Source organism: Toxorhynchites rutilus, chromosome 2, assembly GCF_029784135.1.
Source record: "Toxorhynchites rutilus septentrionalis strain SRP chromosome 2, ASM2978413v1, whole genome shotgun sequence".
NCBI lineage: Eukaryota > Metazoa > Arthropoda > Insecta > Diptera > Culicidae > Toxorhynchites > Toxorhynchites rutilus.
Genome location: NC_073745.1, coordinates 256,071,923 through 256,097,308, shown reverse-complemented (window position 1 = coordinate 256,097,308; position 25,386 = coordinate 256,071,923). Strand labels below are relative to the sequence as shown.

Genomic DNA, 25,386 nt, shown 5'->3' with positions numbered 1-25,386 from the left:
GTAAGTTGTGATCTGATAATGATTCTATATTAGAGATTCTCAAGAAAACTATCTCAAAAAGAAAGCGTGCCCCGCCAGCGTGCAAAACGAAATAACAATTATTTCGTTTAGAAACTATGAGGGTTTTATTTGTTTTTCCAATAATTTTCAAGTCTATAAATATCTTCACATATTTTCAAATATCTTAAAAATAGAGACATTTCATTACATTTGGCATCACTGATTCGAACGCTAAATTCTGTTTTTGACGTTGTGAAGCATGCAAGTGCGAGTAAATTCAAAAAACTTTGAAGTAGCTCGCACGCCGGATCACACATGACAATAACTGGCATGATGTGTTCACACGGTGTGAGTAGCTGCACTGCAGTAACTGACTAGACCGACTCGTATGCTTACTCGCACCGTCTGAACCCGGCTTTTGGCAGTTCTCGCGAGTGACAGGGATGCCAGGTGATTTTTTCAAATGTTTTCACATGGTACGAAAAAATGTCTTCAAATGTCTTCACAATCATATCGGAGAAAACTGAAATTCAAAACTTACTTTTGAAAAAAAAGGTTTATTAACTTATTCAATGCTTATTCTAATTAGTATTATTATATAGCGCATTTCATTAAATTTTGATGTTTATTTCAATGAATTTGAACAAAGAATATATTGCGTGAACTAAATTTTAAAAGTTTAGAAATGATAATTGGCTTGATAAACCGTTGATTGAGTGAATATAGCCCCAGTTCTTTCCCAAACATGGAACTTTGATAACCATACTCATAAAACTAATTGTTGAAACCTAATGTAACCGAAAAACCTTCGATTTATGAAGTGGTCGTTTGAAAAATCTAGCTTAATCTTTTGTATAGTATAGGCCCAAAATAATAAAAATACTATGTCACAATCAATTGAATTGACGAGCGCAAATGAACTAATGTCTTCTATAGACAATATGTATTCAGAACGTTTGAATTTCTCCAGAATGGTAAGTGAATAAATGAAGTAAAAGTCGCTTTGTTGTTGAATTCATTATATATGCTTGTGGATTTTCTGCTTGGAAAAGTTTGAAAAAAGCAAGTGAATGACCGCGAGACAAAAGTTTCCGTTAATTACAAAAAACAAAAGTAAACAAATGACACTGATAAAAAACGAGCGAATAACACTGAGACAGAAGTCGTACTTCTTTCGACGATATTGTTGGCCAGTAGTTACAATTTCATGGAAATAATATCTCTCAAAAACCCACGTACGCTATCATACTGAAATATCTTCACATATTTCATAATGTCTTCAAAATGTCTTCACAAAATCAAATGTCTTCACAGTAAGTCAAATGTCTTCAAAATTGAGACATGTTTTTATAACCGAGATATTATTGTTCTGTAAAAAAAAAGTACGATAATGTGCTGAATCTCTTCAATCACATTGTTATTAATTGTAATGCAATTGATTGTCATTTCTAGAATCAAGCCAATTATAATTTTAAGACCTATTCGACAAGGTTTATAATTTTTATACTAACTTTTTATACTTTTATACTAACTTTTCTTCTAGAATCCGATCGCATCAAAATTACCGGAGCGGAATGCAATTTCATTCTACAATATGTTCGTCAACAATATTCAATCGAAAAACTAACGTATTCCGCAATCGTGTTGACGCTATTGCGCCCATGTTCCGTTTTTGTAAAGCGAAAATAGTACAAAAACACATTTTTCAAATCAAAAACTAAACTTTTAAAAATCAACTTTTCCGTATCAAAAATGTGTGAACGAAAATTGTGTATATTTAACGATGCAGTGACCATCTTCCACGAATAGAACATCTCAGATAATTTCAATATGAATAAGTATTTACAATAAGAAAGGTTCCTACTGAAGATAGGGGAGAATCCAACCAAGGATTTTCCAACAGGAACGATGGAATTTTCCATAATGTGCAAGTTGAAAATTCCCTACACATAGCAGGTAGCCAGTAAGTTAGTTCTAACGTTTTTAGAGTTCTGTACATCCTCACAGAGGGATCGAGGATTAGAGAGAAAAAATAAATCAGTTGATAGTTGAACATCGAGAAGAACAGTTGTTTCTCTCGATAGAACAAAAAAGAAAAGTGCCCCAGACCGCTCGGGCGTTACAACGAAAATTGTGCCTAATTATGATTCTATATGATGATTAAATGCGATAAAATGATGAAATTTATTTAGTGTTAACTCTTTGCGTTCGCTTGTCTGCTCTCAGCCACCATACCTTTTTCACCGTTCTGGTCGTTTGTCTGCTCTCAGCAACCACAGCGTGTACAGGGGAACTTCGATATAACGTGCTATCGTTATAACGAACCCTCGATATAACGTCACTCGATTTTTTCAAAGCGATTTTACTTTTTGCGCGCATGCATCAGTCGCGTAAAAAAAAGAATTCAGTGTACATCGGACCAGGGCCTGACAATTTCACTTCAATTAGCACATCGTCACTCAATAATGTGTCTATCGCTTCTCAAAACAGAACCAGAACCATGCAGGCTAAAAATATATCTATTCTCTCTTCACGCCCAATAAGGAAAATATCTCGTCTCTTTCATACATATTCCTTTCATTTCACGTTCATTCCTTTCATTCTGCAAACAAAAGCGACGTTAGAAATCGTCACTTGGAAATTAATTTGAAGCATCCATGTATTCGGGCAGTTTGTATACAAATGAATGTTTCCTTGCTGCATTCGAAACTTATTCACTGAAACTAATGGAAACAGTGAGGGTTGTGTAGTATGCCTGCAGGAGTAATTATTTACCGGCGCTAGTTGTAAGCGTGAAATTAGTGATGAAACGGATAGTGGTTTGGTCGGATACTGGATACCGGTCAGCTTCGAGTCCGGATAGCCGAGTATTCGACAGCCCGATGTTTATGTTTGTGCTTGTTTGTGTGCGCGCATGTATGTGTGTGTTTGTGCGTGCACGTGTATTTGTGTATGTTCGCGCGTTTTTTGGGTGTTTGTGTGCGTGTTTGTGTGCGCGTATGCACGTGCGTTTGCGCGTTTTTTTCTTGCTTGCGCGCAGGTGTGCGCGTTTTTTTTGTGCATGGGCATGTGTGTGCGCACGTGTGCACGTATTTGTGCGTATTTGTGTGCGTGAGTGCACGTGCGTGCTCGTTTCTTTCCGTGCGTGCGTCTGTGCGTATGTATGTGCATGTGTGTGCGTGTTTGTGCGCACCTGTGCGTCCATTTGTATGTTTGTGTGCGCTCGTGTTTTTGTGCACATGTTTGCGCGTGTGTGTGCGTGTTTGTGCACGCATTTGGTATGTGCGTGTGCGTGCTTCCGGCGTTGTGTATGCGTTTGTGCGTGCGCTCGCAATTCTGCGTGGGCACGCTAAAAGCGCAGACCTAGTCGAAAATCGCGTAATTTCGAGCAAATCGTGTAAAAAAATCGTGTAATTTCAAGCAAATCGCATAAAAAATCGCGTTATTTTGAGCGAATAACGTAAAAAATATCACGCAAAAAAAACGCATAAAAAAGAATCCAGTGTACTTGCAAATAACATGTTTCTTCGTAACATGGAATACATGTTTGATACAGGAAATATAATAAAATGAAGACAGCTCAAATCGGACTATTCCTTTCACCCTTAGAGAGGGTAGAAATCATAGAAATATTTCTTGCCCCCTAAAACTCGAGATAGGCATAGTCCGATCTGTGCCGTCTTTCATTTTATTATATTTTCTGTAACAAACATGTATTCCAAAAAACAGAGAAACATGTTATTTACAAGTGATTGAACAATTTTGAACACGGTCCGCGACGATCCATTTTGGTAAAATAAAACTTACGTTTGGAAGCAGCAAGCATCCTCTAACATGCGAAATGAAAATAAATATAACCCGTTCAAGCAGTTTTAATCGTAGCTGCGTAATCGTAACGTTACCGATATAGTTAATTTTTAGTGCATTCGATATCTGCTGACAGCTTGACTGGCATAGTCTTGGTCGACGAGTTGCCAAATTTCATAGACATTTTCAGTAATTGGCCGAACATAAAATTCATCAAAAACATCTCGAACATAAAATTTTCCAGAACGGAATCGAGAAACAACTTCTGCGTCCCGTGTTCACTTACAGATATCACAGATTTTTCCACATATGCTGCGCATTTTCTTTTTCTGTAAAAATATTAAACTAATATATCTTCCGACAAGATGGTATTGTGTTTTGTTTACAAACACAGTACAATATTTGATATTTAGGTTGACCCGCCATTTCCATTAATTCGGTCATATTTCCATGGGAAAATATCTTATGTTGCGTTACTTTACGTAAACGTTATGTTGTATGTGAATAGCACTTAAGCAGGCACTAAGCATAATTTTATGAAGCTTCTCTAATAGCATTAATATGTTAACTAATTAGACATAAGCATACTTACCAACAAGAGCCGTTCCACGTCGGACAACCTCTTCAATATTTTGAAAAACTTCATATCTGCACAGCCGAAATCTATTATCTGAAAATTATACCGGATTTTAAACTCATGGAATCAAGCACGATATGAATCATTCAGTCAGCTTTCTTGGCACTACGATCAGTCTACAATGTAGAAATGAACATACAACATAAATATAACCAACATACCTTTTTGAATGAATTGGCAAAAAATTCTCGGGTCAATATTTGGAAAACGGTGAAATATCGTTGTTCATATACCGGCGTTCGGAAACGGATCTTATTTTGATCATCATAATAACAGCTTCCATCGAAATTTTCCAACGGCTTGATGTGTTCCATAATTTATGGATTTATGAAATGCCTTATTCCCTTAACGCGAAAATGTACAATGAGTTTTACTTCTATTTCGAAACGAACACAAGAACTAAAATTTTAAATATTACCGCCTCACGAACAGAATATAAACAATCTGCTGGAATGTAAACATTCAATAAGTGCTGCCAGATCGCCAATTACGAATGAAAATACATATAAATTTTAGAGAGGCTAAATGATACGGAGAACCGGTACGGCAAAAACAAAGTTTGATATTTTTCTCTCTTTGATTTCTCGCATAACTTTTGAAAAGGTCCAATGTGACAAATATAAACAAATCGAGTTAATGGATACACACTATCAGTCTTCCATCATATAACGTATTGTAAAAACAATCGTTCAGGTTTCCTACTCGTTCAGGTAAAACCTCCGGAGTTTTTATGTAATTTTAAAACAATTTTTTTGACGGAGAACTACGTCTTTCAGGAAGGGTGCCAAATCAGAAAACAGGTCACGTTTTTATGAAACAAAGTTAACGTTTATAACTATTTTCACTGTGAACGAATTATCATGATTTGCATACCAATCGAATCGAAAATTCTCTAAGATTTGTTTGATATGCTATATATTACAATTCGCTAATCTTTAAACGGTTTAAATTATTATATATTTCTACGCGTCTATCACAATTAATAAAATGTTATAGTTCATGAGATTACCAATTGAATAACTGTAAAATGTCAAGCGTTATCTAAACGCCCCAACTACCAAGTTTTGGTTGGCCCCTGAGAGAGAGGAGCCAGCTGAATGACAGATAGTTTGTTTTCTTCTTATTCTTCTTACGCATCATCATCAAGAAAATTCCAATCTGACAATTTCAATCAAGCATGTTGTTGTCATTCATTTATGAGAAAAGTGTTCAAACTTGACGTGAACCTTTGTTTGTGAGTATTTTTGTGCGTTTTTATCCCCGATTTGATTTTTGACGTAGGACTGCGTCTAACAGGAATATATGGGGGGTATAAGAAGGATCATGTAGGAAATAATAAAAGATGTATCAGGCCAGCCCACATCATGGCTTCCAGCAGCATCGGCCCATTCCAACATTTTTTTTACTTTTCATAATTTCGATATAGGTGTTCTAAAGAATTATTTCGATGATTACTAAAACAATATCCGAAATTTTTTTCATTCTTTCATTCATTCTTTCACTGGTTCCAGGTTGATCTATTGCTGCAAGCTCAGTGAATCGATTTTTGCAATGTGGGCGATGATTGTATATTCTCCGATGCAATTTGAATATGCAACGTATGTGGAATATATAAAATAAGTGCTAATCTTCCAATTAAAAGAGTCAACATTGATTTCTCTCAGGTGCATTTTGATGGAATTTTGTTTGTGTCCGATGGAAATAATAGTAGGTTGACTAAAAAGGATGCTGTGTCTGCAATTTTAACAGGCAGTGATCACGATTCGGATGAAGATGAGAATTATCCTACCAGTCTCTCGTCATCTTTGCCATGATATTCCTGCCCATCACTGATGGATCATTCATATGCATATTTTAAATTTGACATGCAGGTTGCTAATCAAGGCAATAGTATCACTGAAGATCCAATCGAATTGACCGATAGTGAAGGTGAACCAATTGGTCTTGTCCACAAAACTAAAAGGGTCAAGATTCTTTCTCCCCTTTATGTGTGATTTAATTTGTATACCATTTCCCATAGACAACATAACTGTCGCTTCCAAACAGTCTACATAAATGAAGCGCTCACTCTGCTCTCCCTCACAACACTCACTTTCCTTTTGTGACATTGATGAGTGAACATTGTTTGTGTGAGTGTCGATCCGGAATGAATTGTCTTTCTCAAGATTCATTGTACCCCTAAAAAGTGCTCGAAAGATGTAATCTTACGTTGATCGCACTTGATCGAAGAAATTACAAAAAGAATGTATTTGACCGCAATATTTGATAAACTCTTTCTGAAAAGAACTGGATTTGATTTGCTGAAAACACTATCTTGTTTTCTCTCGTGTTGTGCGTTATGTGTGGCTATGGTAGTTTTTTTCGAAGCTGCTACTGATTTCTATGGCTTCGGCGTTTTCGGCTTGCATGCAGCGATTTTTGAGGATTTGTTTGACTTTTGCTTTCGGGCAGCCACACCAGTAGTATCAGCAGCTTTCTTCTTGCTGGTCGCCTTCTTCACAGTAGCAAGTTTTTTTTTTGTAGCAGTAACTGTTCCAAAATGATCTAACCGCTGTACAATTATAATTGAGTGCATTTCCGAGCTTGCACCTTATATTCCTTATATACAGATTTTTGTGATTTCAATTGCTTGCCTTCAAAGCAATTTTTTAGCTATTGAAACAAGTTTTTGGATCAATAAGTAACACACATATAACGCGTAGACATTTTATCTTTCGAATGAAGCGGTTATCATTACATTTCTTTCAACCGGCGAAGAGGTTTTATTGCTCAAAATCTTGTTTCTCCAATGTAACACTCTTGTTTTCGAAGCTTTGAACTTACACCCCTGTATAGAAATGAAGGATGTAGTCCGACGTCAAAATTATTTTCACATAAAATGTCTTGCAAAAAAATGTCATTTTGAAATTTTCTACATATTTCAATACTTCCCCTTAGTTCACCGTGACTGGTCCGCGCTGACATAAGGGTGATCACAACAAAAGCGAGCTGGCTCCTCTCTCTCAGGTTGGCCCGATATACGGTTTCCCCAACACAGACTTCAAAATCGATGTACCTGTGGAAATCCGCTCTGCAAATATACATGCAAATCGGAGGTATTTTTGTTCCCACCGAGCTGTGTTTCCTTAACACGGATTTCAAAATCAATGTGCCTGGGGGAATCCGCTTTGCAAATACGTGCAAGTCGGGGGTATTTTTTGGTGTTAAGAGCTTTTGTACTCGCTTGTCGTTGTGCAGACCGGAATATGTTTCCCTAAATCGTACTTTTAAACTGACAAGCCTGGGAAAATCGCCATTCCAGACACTAGAGGTGAACGAACTTTCGCGGTTCGAGAACTACGTAAACATGAGATGTGCAATAATTTCAGAGGGAAATGTAAAATACAATGATCGTTTGACAATTCTTCCGTTCACATATTTTGGTAGTCCTAGGCAACATATCAAACGTAAAAGGACGTTCATCAAATTTATTTGTAACGAAAAACATTATATACCACAAAAACTTCGATGCATCCGTTTAAATGTAATGGTGTTCAACAGGTCGTGAGGCGACGCTGTCCAGCGCCCAGTATATCGTTGCCAATTCAGCAATATATACTGAGCAAGGATTCTGAAGACTGTGTGAGGTGCTAAAAAATACGTTGAACACTCCAAATCCTGTGGACTCATTCATAGAGGACCCATTAGTAAAGTACATATTATCACAATTGATACGCCCATACTTTGCATTGAAGATCGTAGGAACGATCCCCGATAGAAGATAATCTGGAATATCATGAATTTTCTCCTTCATGAACAGATCAAAATGCACAGAGGAATTGATGTAGTCAGGAAAACAAACACCCCAGCAAACATTAAATCGTATAATTTTGCACGTGCCAAGTCTTACAAGAAATCCAAATAAATCATAATCGCATATAATATCAATCGGAGTATGTATCGTGTATATTTGATATCGCATAAAATGTAAAAACTCGATTTTATATACCATTATCAAATTAAGTCGCATATCGGTATAATAAACATCAATTTTATGATGTACATTGTCGTAAAATATATTTAATCCGCATCATGTGCGTATATTACGCTGATGCAGTTTGTGTGTCGTATACGCGTATAATTTAAATCGATTCAGTACTGTAGTAAATCGTGTTGCATGCTGAAGAAAATCATGAAACAGTAAATCATATTAGATCCTAATAAAGAACATATTACATCATATTGAAATGTCAATGAAATGCTGATGCACTCGAAAGTTTTAATCGCTGTTGAATGATAATGGATGATAATCCAGACGACCGGAGTTCGAACCCACATCGGAGTTTTCGCCTAACATCAATCTGTGCCATTTTAAACATTCATATTCCACTCCCAACACAAGTCAATCAAACAATTATTATTTCTACTAACATAAATACTCATATATAAAAATGGCGATTCGTGAAATACTCATATATAAAAATGGCGTTTGCATATTCATCCAAACAAATTCGGTAAGCATTTGCCATGTATGTATATGGCCTCCACTTTTGCATGCATATGCCAGTTCGGCGCATTATATGCCAACCAAATTTTAGGGCATATGATGTTATATATACGCTTGTTATGCGATTTAATGTTTGCTGAGACGGTTGGGAATATACGAAGAAGGATCAACCTGCATGGAGATGAATTCATGATATGAACTCATGAATCCGAGTGAAAATTTAGCTCGATCAGCTGCTCAAAATTTCCGATCACCAATGGGTTCATGACCTTACACCGGATGAAGAACCGAAGAGGTAATAAATTGAAGCGATCTTTTAGTGGGAGTACGCCTGCCAAAACCTCGAGACTCATGGTATGCGTTGAGGGCATACATCCCAACACAATACGGAGACAAAGATACTGAATTCGATCGAGTTTAAGAGGTGTGCTTTGGCAGCTGATTGAAAACAGAAACTGCCGTACTCCTTCACTGAGAGAATAGTTTTTCGATACAACCGGTAACTGATGCCGGTAATTGTACGGAGAAAGTTTATTCTTTGTTGGCTCTTTTTACTCAGATACCTAATATGGGCCCCCCAAGTACATTTGGAGTCGAACCAGATCCCAAGATACTTGAATGACATAGCATAAGTGATCGGTTTACCCAAAAGTTGGAGCTTTGGTTTTGCTGGTCTATGCTTCCTAGAAAAAACCACCATCTCTGTTTTCTCCGTGGAAAAATCGAACCCTAGCCCAATGGCCCAGGTTGAAAAATTGTTCAAAGTATCTTGTAAGGGTCCTTGCAGGTCGGATTCGTTTGATCCTTCGACAGACACCACTCCATCATCCGCAAGTTTTGTAATTTTGTGTAAGGCAATTGTCAATATGGCTTACATAGAAGTTGTGCCATGGGGGAGGCCCATGTAAGAGAACCGACTTACTGCCGAATCTCCGTGAGAAAAGTTCAAATGTTTCTCACAAAGCAAGTTATATAACATGTTATTCAATAGAGGCGGCAGACCCCGAGAGTGTAATTTGTCTAACAAAACCTCTATTGAAACAGAATCAAAGGCCTCCTTTATGTCCAAGAATACTGAAGCCATTTGTTTTTTTTCTGCGTAAGCCATTTGAATTTCTGAAGAAAGCAACGCAAGACAACCATTCGTCCCCTTGCCCCTACGGAACCCATATTGTGTATCTGAAAGTAAGCCATTCGTTTCAACCCATCGATCAAGGCGAATTGAAGTCGGACGCGGGCTTTTCGGGTTTTTGAATAACTATAACTCGTACTTGTCTCCAATCATCAGGTTTTTCTGCAAGTTGAACTTAATTCTATCCGATCCCGGAGCAGAATTGTTACATGAAAGGAGAGCAAGAGAGAATTCTACCATCGAAAACTCGGAATCAAGATCGCACCTATCTTGTGGTATATCTCGAACAATTTTTTGCACGGGAGCGGAATCGGGACAAACCTTTCGTGCAAGATTAAAAATCCATCGATGTGAATATTCTTCGCTTTCATTCGTTGAAGAGCGATTTCTCATGTTTCGAGCCACTTTCCATATTTTTTTCATTTACGGTTCTCCCACGAAATTTCGCCAATAAGCACGCTTTTCCCTTTGATCATGTTTTTAAATTGATTTTCATGGGCTAAATACGTTTCATAATTTTCAATGGTTCCACGTTTTCGAAAAACTTTAAATGCATTCGATTTATCCTGATAAAGCTTCGAACACTGGCTATCCCACCATAGATTGGGAGGCCTTCGACGAATAGTGGAACCTGGGATGGGTTTCGTTTGAGCGCGAACCGCGCTGTCATAGATCAAACGAGAAAGGAAATTATGCTCCTCCAATGGAGGTAAGCCATCTCTGGAATTGATGGCTAGAGCAAGCGCGTCCGCATATTTTTCCAGTCAATGTGTCTTGTGAGGTCATATGCCATGTTTATAGATTCAGAAGAATTCGACCCAATGGTGATGGAAATTTTGATTTGCAAGTAATCACTACCGTTGGGGTCCTGGATTACATTCCACTTGCAATCTAACGATAGTGAATTCGAGCAAAGCGAGATGTCAAGAGCACTTGGGTTAGCAGGAGGTTTAGGTACACGTGTTGTTTCCCCAGTATTCAAAACGGTCATATTGAAGCTGTTACAAAGGTCATATATCAACAATGACGGGTCTGACGAGCGAACAAATAAGAACAGAAGGAAAGGGCAAGTTCAAGAGGCTCCCCTCAATGGAAGTGAAAATCTTGGACTGTCGCCAACTCGGGAAACTTTCCCATGATGGGGCCAAACTAAATTTACGCCGTCCGACTTCAGTTATCACCCCCCCAATTTCTACGTTATGGGAGGGTATAAATGTTCGATATTCGAGAGTGAAATGTTAATCAGCAACAATCTCGTTTGCGTGTTTCCGGTCATTCACGACAACTCGCAATTTGTTCGGTCTAACCCTGCGAATTTCAGATACAGAAGTGTATCTGGCCAGATATTTCATGATCTGAATCACGTTAAGGCTTTTTCCTTTCGGTTTTGGCCGGAGGAAAACAACCCACGGGCCAGTTTCAGGTACATCTTCTGGATAAAGTCTGACACGTAGAGCGGTGACAACAGAGGGGGAAGACGAAGATGTGGACGAGGACGAGGATTGGGTTGGATCGGAAATATCAGAAGGGGGAAGCGAAATCGATGATGGGAGATGGGGAGTGGGAGTAACAGTGGGTTGAGAAGGAAGGCTTGCAATTTTCTTAGAGGGGGGCTTGGTAGGATGAGCGAATTCGTATCTTCCTTATGAGGGACTCGTTTATGTTTATTCCCAGATCTTGTATGGGATTCATTATCGGAGATCTTCTTCTCTGGAGATCCTCCACTATTCTCCATTTTACAAAAAATTCTGTCTTATTTCTAACTTTTTATTGATTTTAACAATAATCTCAAAAAAATAGCAAAACAAAAAAAAATAAGATAATAATATTAAAAATGAACAAATAAGTTGAATAATAATATTCATGATAAATATGTGTACCTTAATATATAAGTTGTTCCGATAATGCGCTCTACTGCCCTAATCAGGGAGAGACAGAGGCTACGCGCTACGGAGACAACACAATAGCGCAAGAATAGCTTACATGGCCACGTGATGATGAATCCCGTTTGCAACAGTCACGCGATAGCGATCCCGTTATGCCGACTCAGTTCAACAGCCGCAATCTGGGTCGCCACAAGAGCGCTGCTTCTTTTGTTCATTTATTCCACTTCACAAAAGGTCAGTTCGAAAGCGGACAGCAATGAGCTTTACTCGTACACTATACCAATATCACAATAGGAAAAGTGGCAACGCACAATACCAACACTGAACTTTACTCGTCCAGAGTTGGATAGCGAATGGAAAAATAAATCAAGGAGTTACGCAAATAACTTCACGGTCAATATTGGAAAAAGAATCAAAGAATTGAGTACAAACCGCTAATATTAATAAACTATTAATAAACTTCTTTATCAATGTTTAAACATAACATAGAAAATAGAAACGAACTAAAAATGGAATTGACGCGCAGTTCAATTACTTTCCCAATTTTTATTCCAAAAAAATGGAAAAATGTTCTCGTGGAAAACAGGGGGAGGGGTATAAGAAATGTCCACGCTTGTCCATGGAGGGGGAAGGGGTTGTTCAAAATCGTGCGTCGTGAAATGACCCTGCTTTTTCACCACCTGTTCGCATCCGCGATCATCCCATGTCTAAGGGTGGGTTTAGACTAGGGATATATTCATGTGAAGAAACATGATGAGATTTATAGAAATCGCATCAACCGTTTACACTAGCGTGAACTTCTATAATGAATATATTCATATTTTCGGTGAATTTATTCACCTGAAGTAGAACTACATCCAACTTTAGTGATTTCTCACCAGTGAGAAATTCACAAGCGTTTACATATGCTGAATTTATTCAAGTCATATATACCTCGAATAAGTGTATCATATTTATTCTCACCCGTTTACACAGGTTTACACCTATTTTCACGTGAATAAATCCATCTATAGCTATAGATCTCCCTAATGTAAACCCGCCATAAATCAGGGTTCAGCACTGTGTTTAATGCACACCGTGGTTTCAGCTGTTCTGTCAATAAAGGTGGATTCTATAAAATTCACTGCTGCAATGTAAAACTATCTGGCAACACTCCATCATCCATGCACGGCGAACAAAACTTAATGCTTTCTCACCTCCCTCTTAGTAGTTCCATACTGGATGTCAACGAAAGCATATTAAAATATTAATCAGCACGTGTGTTCTCAAGTGGCGATATAAGTGCCAGTCATCTCTAGCAGTAACTATCATTCGAAGTAAACATAATAGGAATGGCTGCTGAAGTGAAAACTTACTCGCTGGCTGAGATCAAAGCCCACAACACAAATAAGTCCACCTGGCTAGTGATTCACAACAGTATCTACGATGTGACGGAGTTTCTCAACGAGGTAATTACTGGTTTTTGCGTTACCGTGGTCTACGTGGACATCGTTCTTTGCTTATCGTCGCGAGCATGAATTCCGTTTTTCACTCCCTGATAGTCACCTCAGAGCGATAAGTGATTTTCAATTGCATTTGTTCCAGGTTTCACAAGCAAATTCGTGACGTTACATAACGTAATGCAGTTTAGTTGTATTATTTTTGGTGTTGTGCTAGTTGGTAAACTTGTAGTCAGCAACAATGTTTTCGATTGACACATTTCAATCAAGCGGGTAATACGGAAGTGTGAAAAATTGTTATTTTTTCGGAACATAAACATTGGCAATTTCGTGTGCGTCATTCTGAATAAAACGCACACAGCAATAAACGCTGGATATATGCGTGCAAAGTTTATTGTAAATTCGGTGTACAAAGTTCAAGGTCACCATGAGAAAAATCAGCCAAAGTATTCATCAATGAGATTTAATCACTGCTGAGATCTGATCACTGAGGAATGAAAACCACACCCTACAGATATGGCATATGAAATAGATATCGAATCTTCGTGAATTCACTCGAGACTAATCCGAGACTCATAACGGAAATCGTTTGCACATTCATACCACAAGTTGAATATGCAACAACTTTCTTTTCTAACATTTTTCCACAAGGTGAAGGTTCGATGGAGAGAAGGCGGTATGTGCGCATAGACCGAAACAAGTTGTTATTGGGAATAAAGTAAAAGAAAGTTTGTCGGCCTCAGATGATAATCAGCAAATGAGTGGCTTAAACGGGTATAGAATAAATAAAATAATCACTTCTAATGCCTGTATCAGTTGCTAATGCTGGAATTCTCTTGATGCCTCTGATTATCTGGTACACTCACTATGGAATCGAGAAGTTCGAGTATATGATATGATTATTTTTATTTATTCGTCATAGATGATGATATAGGAAAACTGATGCATACAGTGATTACTATTTTCCAAGATCAAGGTTTATTGAACAATGAGATAGCACAATGCTAAAATGCAAGTCATTTTGTTGGAATAGCATCGATATTTAATTTACTACCGCTGTTTAAATTTTGCTCGCTTCCTATTACTTGTGAAAAAGAACCTCTTGTCTGCAAGAAAATTTTAATCTTGTGAGCCTTCTGATAACAGCCGCGATTATCATGTTGTTTCATTTTTTCGGTGATAAAAAAATTGCGAGTCATACTGAGACAGAAAAGGAAAAAAGTCATATCACACAAAATACAGATAATAATTTTACAACGGTGATCACATATTAATATGCTCAATTCTTACAGCATCCCGGTGGCGAGGAAGTACTTCTGGAACAGGCCGGTAAGGAAGCAACGGAAGCTTTCGAAGATGTTGGCCATAGCACAGATGCCCGTGATATGATGAAGAAATTCAAGATAGGCGAACTGATCGAATCAGAGCGTAAACAGGTGCCAATCAAGAAGGAACCCGACTGGAACACCGAGCAAAAGGACGAAAAGTAAGAAGACTCAAATTATGCATAAGCACAAGCGACGAGTAAAATGAAGTGGGAGTGCAATTCGCAAAGTACTGTGTCTCTGAACTCGAAAAGCAACCACATTCAGTTAATTGTTTTTGAAGCATCGTTCTATAACGCTACCATATTGATAGTCGACTGATTAGGAGTGCAATTATTGGCGCTTCTGATGTGATTCACATGAACGAAGCGCACGCTGGGAATTTCTCTTCTGTATTCGTCGACGGTTCAATTGTGTTTGTCACGAGGAAAAGTGCTGTCCTAACAGTGCGCTCATACAGATAAATTTATTTAATTATTTACGACGTAGGTTTTCTAAAGGTGGGACCACAATGCCGCGCTATGCGTCGCATTGCGACAATTGTGCTTTGACACTTCATTTTAAATATGTGTGTTTCCATTTAGTCAAACACAATAATGCGTTGCGTCATTAGCATCGTTGTACTAAACGCTAGCATTTGTTCTAAACTGCTTGCGCCGAATTATCGATGGCAGTGGCATGGTGTCGACATCTGGTGGCAACTTCAAATTAGGGCCATAATTTGGGTCCCAAACTCGTTAGTGTAATCTCTATCAGATTAGATGACACGAAGCCGGTTTTCAAATTCTAAAATTTGAATGAAAATTTTCACATCATGTTATTTGATTATTTGAAACACGTGTTTCTGACTTTCATTCAACCATATGGCTAAACAATTCCAACATTGTTGCTGAATTTTTTCATCATAATATAGAGTTGTCTTCATAATCAATTTTCGTATGAGACTTTTTCACCACCTGCAAACAAAAATGTTTTTCATTTAAATGGAATACTAGTTTGATATGGAAAAGCTAATTTACATTCATAATTTTAATTTTGAAAACGGTGTTCATTCCGACTGAAAACAGCTATTCTTTCACGCTCCCCTAAACTAGTGAACGAAGTTCAATGCCGCCAGCGCGGATATGGTAATATGTTGTTTTTAAAAACATTCAACTGATCCGTGGACACTATAAGAACAAGATTTTCATACGAATTTTATTTTGTTTTTGTTTACATTAAAAGCGGTGACGCGAATGCTAGATTGTGACTGCAAATCAACAGACTGCGTCGGGCAAATGTTTTAGTACAAAACGCAAGCAACGACAGCTGATGAGAAGCAACGCACAACGCGGCATTCTGTTTCCACCTTAAGACGCTATTGCGTCAAAAGCCGTAGAAAAAACTAAATTTATTGATGTTTGGTTCAAATTTTTGGATTTATTGGCTTTTATGGTTAAAACTCGATCCGTTGATAACAACATTAGCTATTTTCGATGTCAGTTATGCACATTCCGTCCTTCATATGATTACACTTGATTGTGATGCCCCGTCAATCTAATTCTAACGAACATGTATGACTCAAGAATCCGGACGAATACATTAACTACGACAAGAACGGCCGACGAGTCACTATCATCGATGTCGCTATTCCATTGAACCAAAAGCTAGAGCAGACCCATGGTTGCAAAATTTGCGAATATCGACCATTGGCCATGGAACTCAAGGAACTGTGGGGATTAAGAAAAGTCCCGATGATTATTCCAATCGTTCTCTTTCATGATGATCAGTTTGATGTTGGTCTCTTGATGGTCATCTGAATGACAAGATGTCATGCTTAACTGTTGCGTATCAGGACTTTTTATTTATCGTGCTCCCGTGGCCGAGTGGTTAGCGTCAAAAACCTAACATGCCGGGGGTTCGGGTTCGATTCCCGTTCTGGTCGGGGAAATTTTTCTTCAAAGAAATTTCCTCTGACTTGCACTGTGGTCACGCGTATTCTAGAGCTTGCCACTCAGAATACATTCAAGGCGTGTTATTTGGCATAGAAATCTCAACTAAGTACTAATAAAAATGACGCAAGTAATACTACGTTGAGACGGCGGAGTTCCTCTAGGAACGTTAGTGCCATATAAGAAGAAGAAGATCAGGACCATAGACACTATCCACTACTATTCACTCTTCACATTTCAGCCGCATAGCTCGCGCTTTCGCCTTTATCGATGTGAAATCTAAAAACTGGATGTATTTTCGATGTTGTTTGTGTATACTACACCCAGGTTTTTTACGCGGTTTTTTGCGCGGATTTTCCAATTAACGCATTTTTTTACGAGGTACATATCCCCGCGTAAAAAAACCTGGGTGTACCTTAATCAAAAAGTTCCGGAATCATAGCCGTGTGGCGCTCTTAGTAACCCGTTTTTGTTTTTCAATTCTCTGTAGGTTGGTACATTTGCCATTGAAATTCTATAAAATTTGTAGTGTGATAGTTTAACATTTTTAAAAGCTACGGTGTATTGAGTACATCTGCTATTGTGCGTGCCTCGATTTTGTACATTTTGCAAAACTTGCAAAATCAATCATTCGTGAATATTTGGCTAAAAACGAAAAGAAAACCATTCAGCAAACATCGAATTCACCTGATTTGGCTCCCTGCGACTTTTTCCTATTCGAACGACTCAAGCAACCACGTTTCAGCACCCGAAATGAGATAATAGAAAAATCGAAGATGGCGCTGATGACCATACCGCAATTCGAATATGTATAATAAATGTTTCGAGGATCGGATCAAGCGCTGGCATGAGTGCGTTGCAGTCGATGGGAAGTACTTTGCACAATGATTGCATGATATTGATTTATAATCTTGTATTTTTCATTTCCTAAATAAATTCTGGGAACTTTTTGATCAAGGTGGCAGCTTTGACGAGCTAATCAAAACGCACGAATGTTGGATTTTGTCTTGGTGAATGAAACTATGCTCTCTCGGTGCCACAACCATCCTGCTTTTGAGGTAACAATTAGTTTCTCAGAATCCAGCGTACATGAGAATATTCGGGATGAACTTGGACTTGACTTTCATCGAACCAACTTTGAAGGATTACTAGAAACCCTTTGCCAACCAGATTGGCATTTCCTAGAATTCGCAGTTGATACAAACGTCGCAGTTGATTGATTTACAAGCTTTCGGAATTCACGCGGTTTTTTGCGCAGCACGTACCAACCGTGTAAAAAGTGACTCCAGTAATTGATGTGACTTTTCATGGAATAAGTTTGTATTGTATCACTGATTAGTAACTGAGAAATAAAAGGATATCTTGAATGTAACATGCAAATAAAATCAGTTAATCAATTGTTAGAATAATGGTTTGCATTTTAAACTAATAATTCACTGTTTGTTACATTTTTACACGGATTTTGGCTTTTTTTTATTTATTTAATCTGATTCTACATCCCATTGAGATTATATATGATTCACTACTCTTCTCCAATAAACCCGGACCATGGCTGCAGTTCTCCAACTCCCGGCTGCACCGATTCTTGCCAAGTCCTGCTCCACCTGGTCCAACCACCTCGCTCGCTGATCTCCTCTCCTTCTTGTTCCTACCGAATTCAATGCGAACACCAGCTTTGCGGGGCTGCTGTCCGGAAATCTTGCAACGTGCCCTGCCCATCGCACTCGTCCAGTCTTGGCGACTTTCTGGATGCTGGGTTCGCCGTAGAGTTGCGCTAGTTCGTGGTTCATTCTCCTTCTTCATACTTTTCCTGTACACCACCGTATATTGTTCTGAGCACTCGGCGTTCGAAAACACCAAGTGCTTGTGAGTCCTCTTCAAGCATCGTCCATGCTACGTGCCCATAGAGAACAACCGGTCGAATTAGGGATTTGTACATGGTACACTTCGTACGGGGTCGGAGTTTGTTGGACCTCGAGGACTTGCGGAGCCCATAGTAGGCACGACTTCCATTGACAATGCGTCTTCGAATTTCACGGCTGTTGTTGTTGTCAGTTGCTATCAACGAACAAAGGTAGACAAATTTCTCTATCACCTCGAGCTCGTCGCCGTCGATCACAACACTACCACCAAGAAGAATTCTGTTGTGATCAGTCCCTCCAGCTAGCATGTATTTTGTCTGAGACGCATTGATCCCAAGCCTAATCATCTCTGCTTCGTGTTTCAGTCGGGTATAAAAGTCGGCTACCGTCGCATGTGTTCTTCCGATTATGTTCACGTTGTCGGTGAACCAGATAGATTGACTAGACTTGTTGAAAATCGTGCCCCGCATGTTGAAGCCTGCTTTCCGCATAACACCTTCCAGCGCCACGTTGAAGAGCAGACAGGAGAATCTATCGCCTTGTCGAAGTTCCTTGTGAGTCTTAAACTATTCCGACAGATCGCCTGAAATCCGCACACTGTTCATTGTTGCCTGAATCAGTCTTGTCAGCTTTCGAGGAAAGCAGTGTTAGTCTATGATTCTTCACAGCTGTCGTCGATTGATTGTATCATATGCGGCCTTGAAGTCGACGAAGATACGGTGGCACTTTTGGAGGATCTGCCGCAGTGTAAACATCTGGTTCGTCGTCGAGCAACTGAGCATAATTCGGCCTGATAACCTCCCACAAATCTACTTAATATTGGCGATAGACGGCGAAAGAGGATCTGAGACATAATTTTGTAGGCACCATTCAGGATCGTGATTGCACGGTAGTTCCCACAATCTAACTTGTCAACTTTTTTATAGAGAGGACGGATTCCCCCTTCCTTCCACTCCTCCGGTAGCTGTTCTGTGCCACAGTTCCTGACTATCAGCCACTGCATACATTCTACAAGTTTTCCCGGACCTCCCTTGAAGAGTTCCGCTACGAGGGCATCCTTACCAGCTGCTTTGTGGTTCATTAGTTGATTAACGGCCTACTTAACTTTAAATTTAACGGGGTTGGTACGCCGTCGTTGTTCACTGCACCGATGTAGTCCTCATCAACGCCGTCTTGGTCTACGCGCCGTTCTGGTTTTCATCGTAGTGCTACCTCCACCTTTCAATCACCTCGCGTTCGTTCGTCAAGATGCCTTCTTTCTTGTCCCTGCACATTTCGGCCCGCGGCACAAAGCCTTTGTGCAAGGCGATTAGTGTCTTGAAGAACAATTCCATCTCCTCACACTCTTTCTCTTTCAGGCGGCGCTTTCCCGAAAGAGATGTGTCTGCGGCCTTCGTTTCAGTATGTGTTAGAGATGGGCGAGCGCTCACGAGCCGCTCATTTGTTCCGGTACATCAGAAATAGCGTACGATCCACGGTTCTTTAAAAATGAGCCGCGGCTCTCAAATGAACGGCTCTTGAATGAACCACGGTTCAAAAAAAACCCACGGTTCTTTTATGAGCCGTAGCTCTTTTTGAACCGCGGTTCATTTAAGAGCCGTTCATTTTAGAACCACGGTTCAAAAAAGAAGTACGGTTCATAAAAGAACCGTGTTTCTTTTTAGAGCCGGCTTATTGATAAAGAACCGTGAATCGGACCCTTGTTCTGACGAACAGTGGCTTGCGGCAGTGCGGAAGAAATATATGTTTCCCGTGCTGTTTTTTAAGCGGTTTCATTTAACTGTTTGTATGTTTGTAAATTTTGGCGGATTACATATTTTCTTGAAACCCCATAAATATGGGTATCTAATGAAAGGACTTGATTAGTAGGACATAGTTATTTATGTAAAGTGGAAATCCAAGATAGCGGCCGTTATAAAATGACAAACTACATATTTTGCCAAAACCACATCAATATGGGTATCAAATGAAAGGACTTGACTAGTAGATCGCAGTTATTTATGAAAAATGTAAATCCAAAATGGCCGCCACCTCAAAATGGCGAAACATGTATTTTTTTCAAAACCCCCTCAATATGAGTATCTAATGAAAGTACTTGACTAGTAGGACATTGTTATTTATGTGAAATGGAAATCCAAGATGGCGGCCGTTATAAAATGACAGACTACATATTTTGCCAAAACCTCATCAATATGGGTATCAAATGAAAGTACTTGACTAGTAGAACACAGTTATTCATGAAAAATGTAAATCCAGAATGGCGACCGTTACGAAATGGCAGACTACATTTCCTCTGAAAAGCCCATCATATGGGTATCAGATGAACGGGCTTGACTGGTAAATAACAGTTATTTATGATAAATCCAACCCGCATAAGGGTATCGAATGAAATGATGCGATTAATATAATATACTTAATCATGAAAACATTCCATTCGATATAAAACGGGAAGAAAACTGTGTCGTTATCGAAAACTGCTATACTCTCCCGACTGATAATTTGACATGATCAACATTATATGGATCAAGAGAAATCAGTTCTAGTGATTATTTAAACTTGTGTAATGAATTGATTTCTGAGCTGGTAAAGTGATTTACAAATCTTGAGTTAGACGAATTAGTAGCCTAACCAATACTGCTAGATCCTCATTTCAAGCAGAAAGGTTTTCGGGATAACAGAAAGTACAACTATGCACAACAGTCGTTAAGGATGCTAATAATGACATCTATAGAATACACATTTACGAAACTACCACAAATCGTTGGTGATGAAGCGCTGTCATCTGTATGGGAGGAGTTTGATGCATTGGTTGGCAATCTTCGATCCTCACATGATCCAAAAGCTGCTGCAACATCTATTGTAGATAATCATTTAGCGGAACCACATTTGCTGAGACTAAGCGACCCTTCGTTCCGGTGGAATGAAAGGAAATTTATCTCTACGCAGCTCTATCTTTTTTTTTGAAAATATGTGTTCCGGCGACTTCAGTACCATGTGAGCGAGTTTTTCCGAAAACAAGACAAGTTTGCAGTGAAAGATGTAGTAGACTTCCATCAGATAACATTGAAAAGATAATGTTTATAAATAAAAAAACAAAGAAGATCATTGTGATGGAAATGTACCCTTCGGGCGCGAGGAAGGCAGCCCATGGTGCCGGTGAGAGACGTGTTGGCTCGGTTAGACCTTAATTACATGTCCCAAATATATGTATTCCTTAAAGCTATCGATCTTCGTTTGTGATTGTCCTTATACCCTTAGTTTTTCCTTTTCCTTTTCCTTTGTGAGAGATCGGATCCCTTCTTAAGAATAAGATGAAATGTAAATACATATTAGATATAAGATAGGTTTAAGAATTGAGTGTGATGAGTGTGATTGAGAGTGTGAGTGTGATCATTGTCAACATATCCTCATATCCCCTCCTTTTCCTGAAGAAAATATGTCACTCTTCTAAGCTCGAGTCGACCGCGAGTAATCGGTTTCCTATATTATTAACATTATAATTAAGGAAAAATGTATATATACTAGTAACAATACAGTAAGGAGTTCGGCTTCTTTAAACCTATGTAACTGAGCTTGTAAAAATAAACGATTTAAATAAAATAAATTATGATGGAAATATATCAGAGAAAACCTTCAGTAAAGTAATATTTTTACTTTTCTCTGCACTGATTATTGTTTTAAACATTATTTTTTACGTCTTCCATTATTTACATATCCGAATAAACCAGTTCTTGAAAAGAGCCGTCGAGCCGCTCAAATGAGCCGGCTCTTTTCATTGAGCGCACGGCACTGAGCCGCTCACTGAACGAACCGTTTTGCCCATCTCTATTGTATAGGGTACTTCACATGAAATTTTGACAGTAGTACCATATATTTGAGTTCTTTTATGATACAACATAGGATCTATGGTGAAAAATGCACCTTTTCGTTTTTTTTCACGCTATTCTCGATGACTTTGAGACAAAAATATGAAACAAAAAATACTGAAAGTACATCTTTGCTAAGGTGTATAGATCAATATTTTCAAACAATTTTTTCATCAAAAAATTAAATACTAAAAAAAATTTAAGTTGATTTTCATTTTTATTTTAAATTAAATTTTATTTTTTTCTACATTGAGACTCAGTACTACTCTAGTTTGTATTCAAATTTCTTCCTAAGTATATTTTAGGTATTTTTGATATTTTTCAGAATTTTTAGAGTGTTTTTCGCGGTACAAAAAATTATATATATATTTTCAGGCATTTCGAAATTCTGAAAAAAATATTGCTTTGAGACTCACTTTTGCTCTAATTTTTATTTTAATGCGTTCGTATGTGTTGTTTTTTCCACATGCAGCGTAATTTTTTTTTTATTTTAATAGGATTGCGCAAAAAAATACTTGTTTGGCCTTTGGACATTTTTAATTTATTTTGAATTGAGAGGCCCAGTACTGCTCTAATATTTATTTAAATTTTGTTTTTTATATGTCTAAATTTTGTCGGTATATTCAGAGCATTGCGCTGTAGAAAGATTTTTTTCCTCGTATCTTAAAATGTATGAGATTATCTTTACATTGGATTTAGATGGTTTATCAAATTCATAGGAGTCAGCAGTGCGATAGAGCTCTGTGAGAAAAAATAAAGTCCTTGTGTAAAGATCATTCGGATTAATGAGAAGAACACTTAAAAAATCCGAATTATTATGTTTTGTTAATTTTAATCTTACAATTGAAAACCACGAATACAATAAAATGATCGATTTCAAGGAAATAAAAATAATAATGCAGACGAAGAACAAAACTATCTTTGTGTCTCACAATGCTCTTAAAAAATCAGAAAAAAATTACGTCACATGTAAATAAAAACAACGAAAAGATGCATTTTTCACCATAGAGCCTATGTTGTCCCATATAAGGACCCAAATATATGGTACTACTGCCAACATGTTTTATTTAGTATCCTATACACTATTTTCCATACAGCTGGTGATTTGGTTTGGGGGCACTTTTTACTTCCTTACCCAGCCAGACCCTTTAAAAATAGAACAAAAATATTTTTTGTACCGCGCAACACTCAAAAAACTTTGAAAAAAAATCACACATATCTAAAAAAAGCCGTAGGAACACATTTAAATATGAATAAGAGTAGTACTGAATCTCTAAATCCCGAAAAAAAAATTCAAAATTTCAATATTTTTTTAGTACTTTCTTTCTTACTTTCTTATTTAATATTCTATACAATTTTGCCATAGAGCTACTGATTTGGTGTGGGGGCACTTTTTACTCCCTTACCCGGCCAGGTCGTTTGGTTATTTTTCATGTTATAGAAAGCTTATCTATTAGCTACCACTAACCATCAGTATCATTCAAAATTGTATAACATTATTGTGTGGAAATTGTTTCAATAATATAACCTAACAAATATCAAAACCTAAATAATTCTTCAAACTTTACTCTAACACCAATAGTCTAATAAATTACACCAATGTTTTTGGCTAATAATTTTTGGGTTAATAATGTTTTGTAGGTGCTGGACAGGAAATTTATTAAGTGATATTAGTAATATTAGTGATTTTCATTATGGGACTCAAGATGAGCAAAAAAATCACAGAAAACGCAGACTCACGAATAACAAGATAAATCAATCAAGACAATTCTAATGATGATGATTTTGGATTAAAGAGGCTTGAAACTTTTCAGTTCATTCGCCTCTAACGACAATTCTAATAAATCTTCTTTATCGTTACAGCTCCCTGAAATCCTGGATCGTGCCACTGATCCTCGGGTTGTTAGCTACCATTGTCTACCGGTTCTATTTTACCCAGTAACACACTCTGTATTGGTGTTCAATAGAAGTACGTGCCGAACGCTTTCTTCATTCCAAATGAAACAAGATTTTTGAACGCAGCAACACAACACACAACATACGCTACATACACATAATAATAGTATTTTGTAAGTGACACAATACAGTCGACAATTTGTCTTGTGTTTTACATATAATGTATACAATAATACAAGCGTGCGCGTAGAGAACGAAATCGTACCGAAGCCACAGAATGTTCGCAGTTCATCTTGTCTCATGTTATTCCATCGATATTTGGGCGGAAGAAATACGAGTTTCATGTTTCCTGTAGCATTTTTTTAAACACATTTTTCCTATTATTGGGCTTTGACTGTGAGATTCAAATTGCAAGGAACTAAAATGATATAGCTTACTTTTAGGTACCCTTCATCATGAAGGGATTTTATCTTTTTTCGACCTACTAAACATTATTCTATTTTGACCACAGAATGAAACTAGGGACGAGTTTTTTTCTTATATCTTTGTTGAAGATCGAAAGGGAAAATGTTGTTAGATAACGGTTTGTAGTAGGTGGTAATACGTTTTATTCCAGAATAAAATCAATAGGAATGATATATTTCATGGCTGAATGATTTGTTTTTTTTTTTACATTTAACAAATTATACGTAAACTGTTTCTCGGGAATAAATCTATATTTGTATGTATATGAGTGTTTTACTTGTATCCGAAATGTAAGCATGATTTAATGATACACATTAGAAACAAAAAAGGAGCTTTCCACAGTCGAGATCCCATCTTGTTTCATTCCACCTCACAGTTTTTTTTATAGACTAGCTGACCAGGCAAACTTCGTCCCCCTCACAAAATTTACTTTTCGTTATCACATTCACGTTTTCTTACTAAGCGCACGTTCATGGGTCCAATCGCAGAACTGAGCATTGATTGATCTTCTAATCTACCCTATAAAATTACCTTTTACTATAAAATTCCTAGTACTTCTACCAAAGCTCGTCATTCTAATATCAGATTATTTTCAGACACAATTCTCGTTCAAGTTTCTCAAAAAACTCCAGTACAAACCTTCTGTACTATAAA

General features: G+C 37.8%; 2 protein-coding genes across 2 annotated transcripts in view; one reads left to right on the top strand and one right to left on the bottom strand.

The window, feature by feature from the left end:
- Positions 1-4,890, bottom strand: part of LOC129768117 (uncharacterized) — a 40,990-nt gene extending 36,100 nt beyond the window's left edge. Inside the window, exons 1-2 of the mRNA XM_055769549.1 lie at positions 4,606-4,890; positions 4,400-4,477 (exon numbers count right to left, since the gene is read on the bottom strand). Of these exons, the coding sequence (XP_055625524.1) occupies positions 4,400-4,477; positions 4,606-4,758 (231 nt within the window). The 5' untranslated portion in view covers positions 4,759-4,890. The remainder of the gene's footprint in view (positions 1-4,399; positions 4,478-4,605) is intronic.
- Positions 4,891-13,136: 8,246 nt separating this feature from the next.
- On the top strand, positions 13,137-24,995 carry LOC129768903 (cytochrome b5). Its single transcript, XM_055770845.1, has 3 exons — positions 13,137-13,396; positions 14,680-14,873; positions 24,235-24,995. The coding sequence occupies exons 1-3, from the start codon at positions 13,280-13,282 to the stop codon at positions 24,311-24,313; spliced, it is 390 nt and encodes a 129-aa protein (XP_055626820.1). The 5' UTR covers positions 13,137-13,279; the 3' UTR covers positions 24,314-24,995.
- The last annotated feature ends 391 nt before the right edge of the window (positions 24,996-25,386 follow it).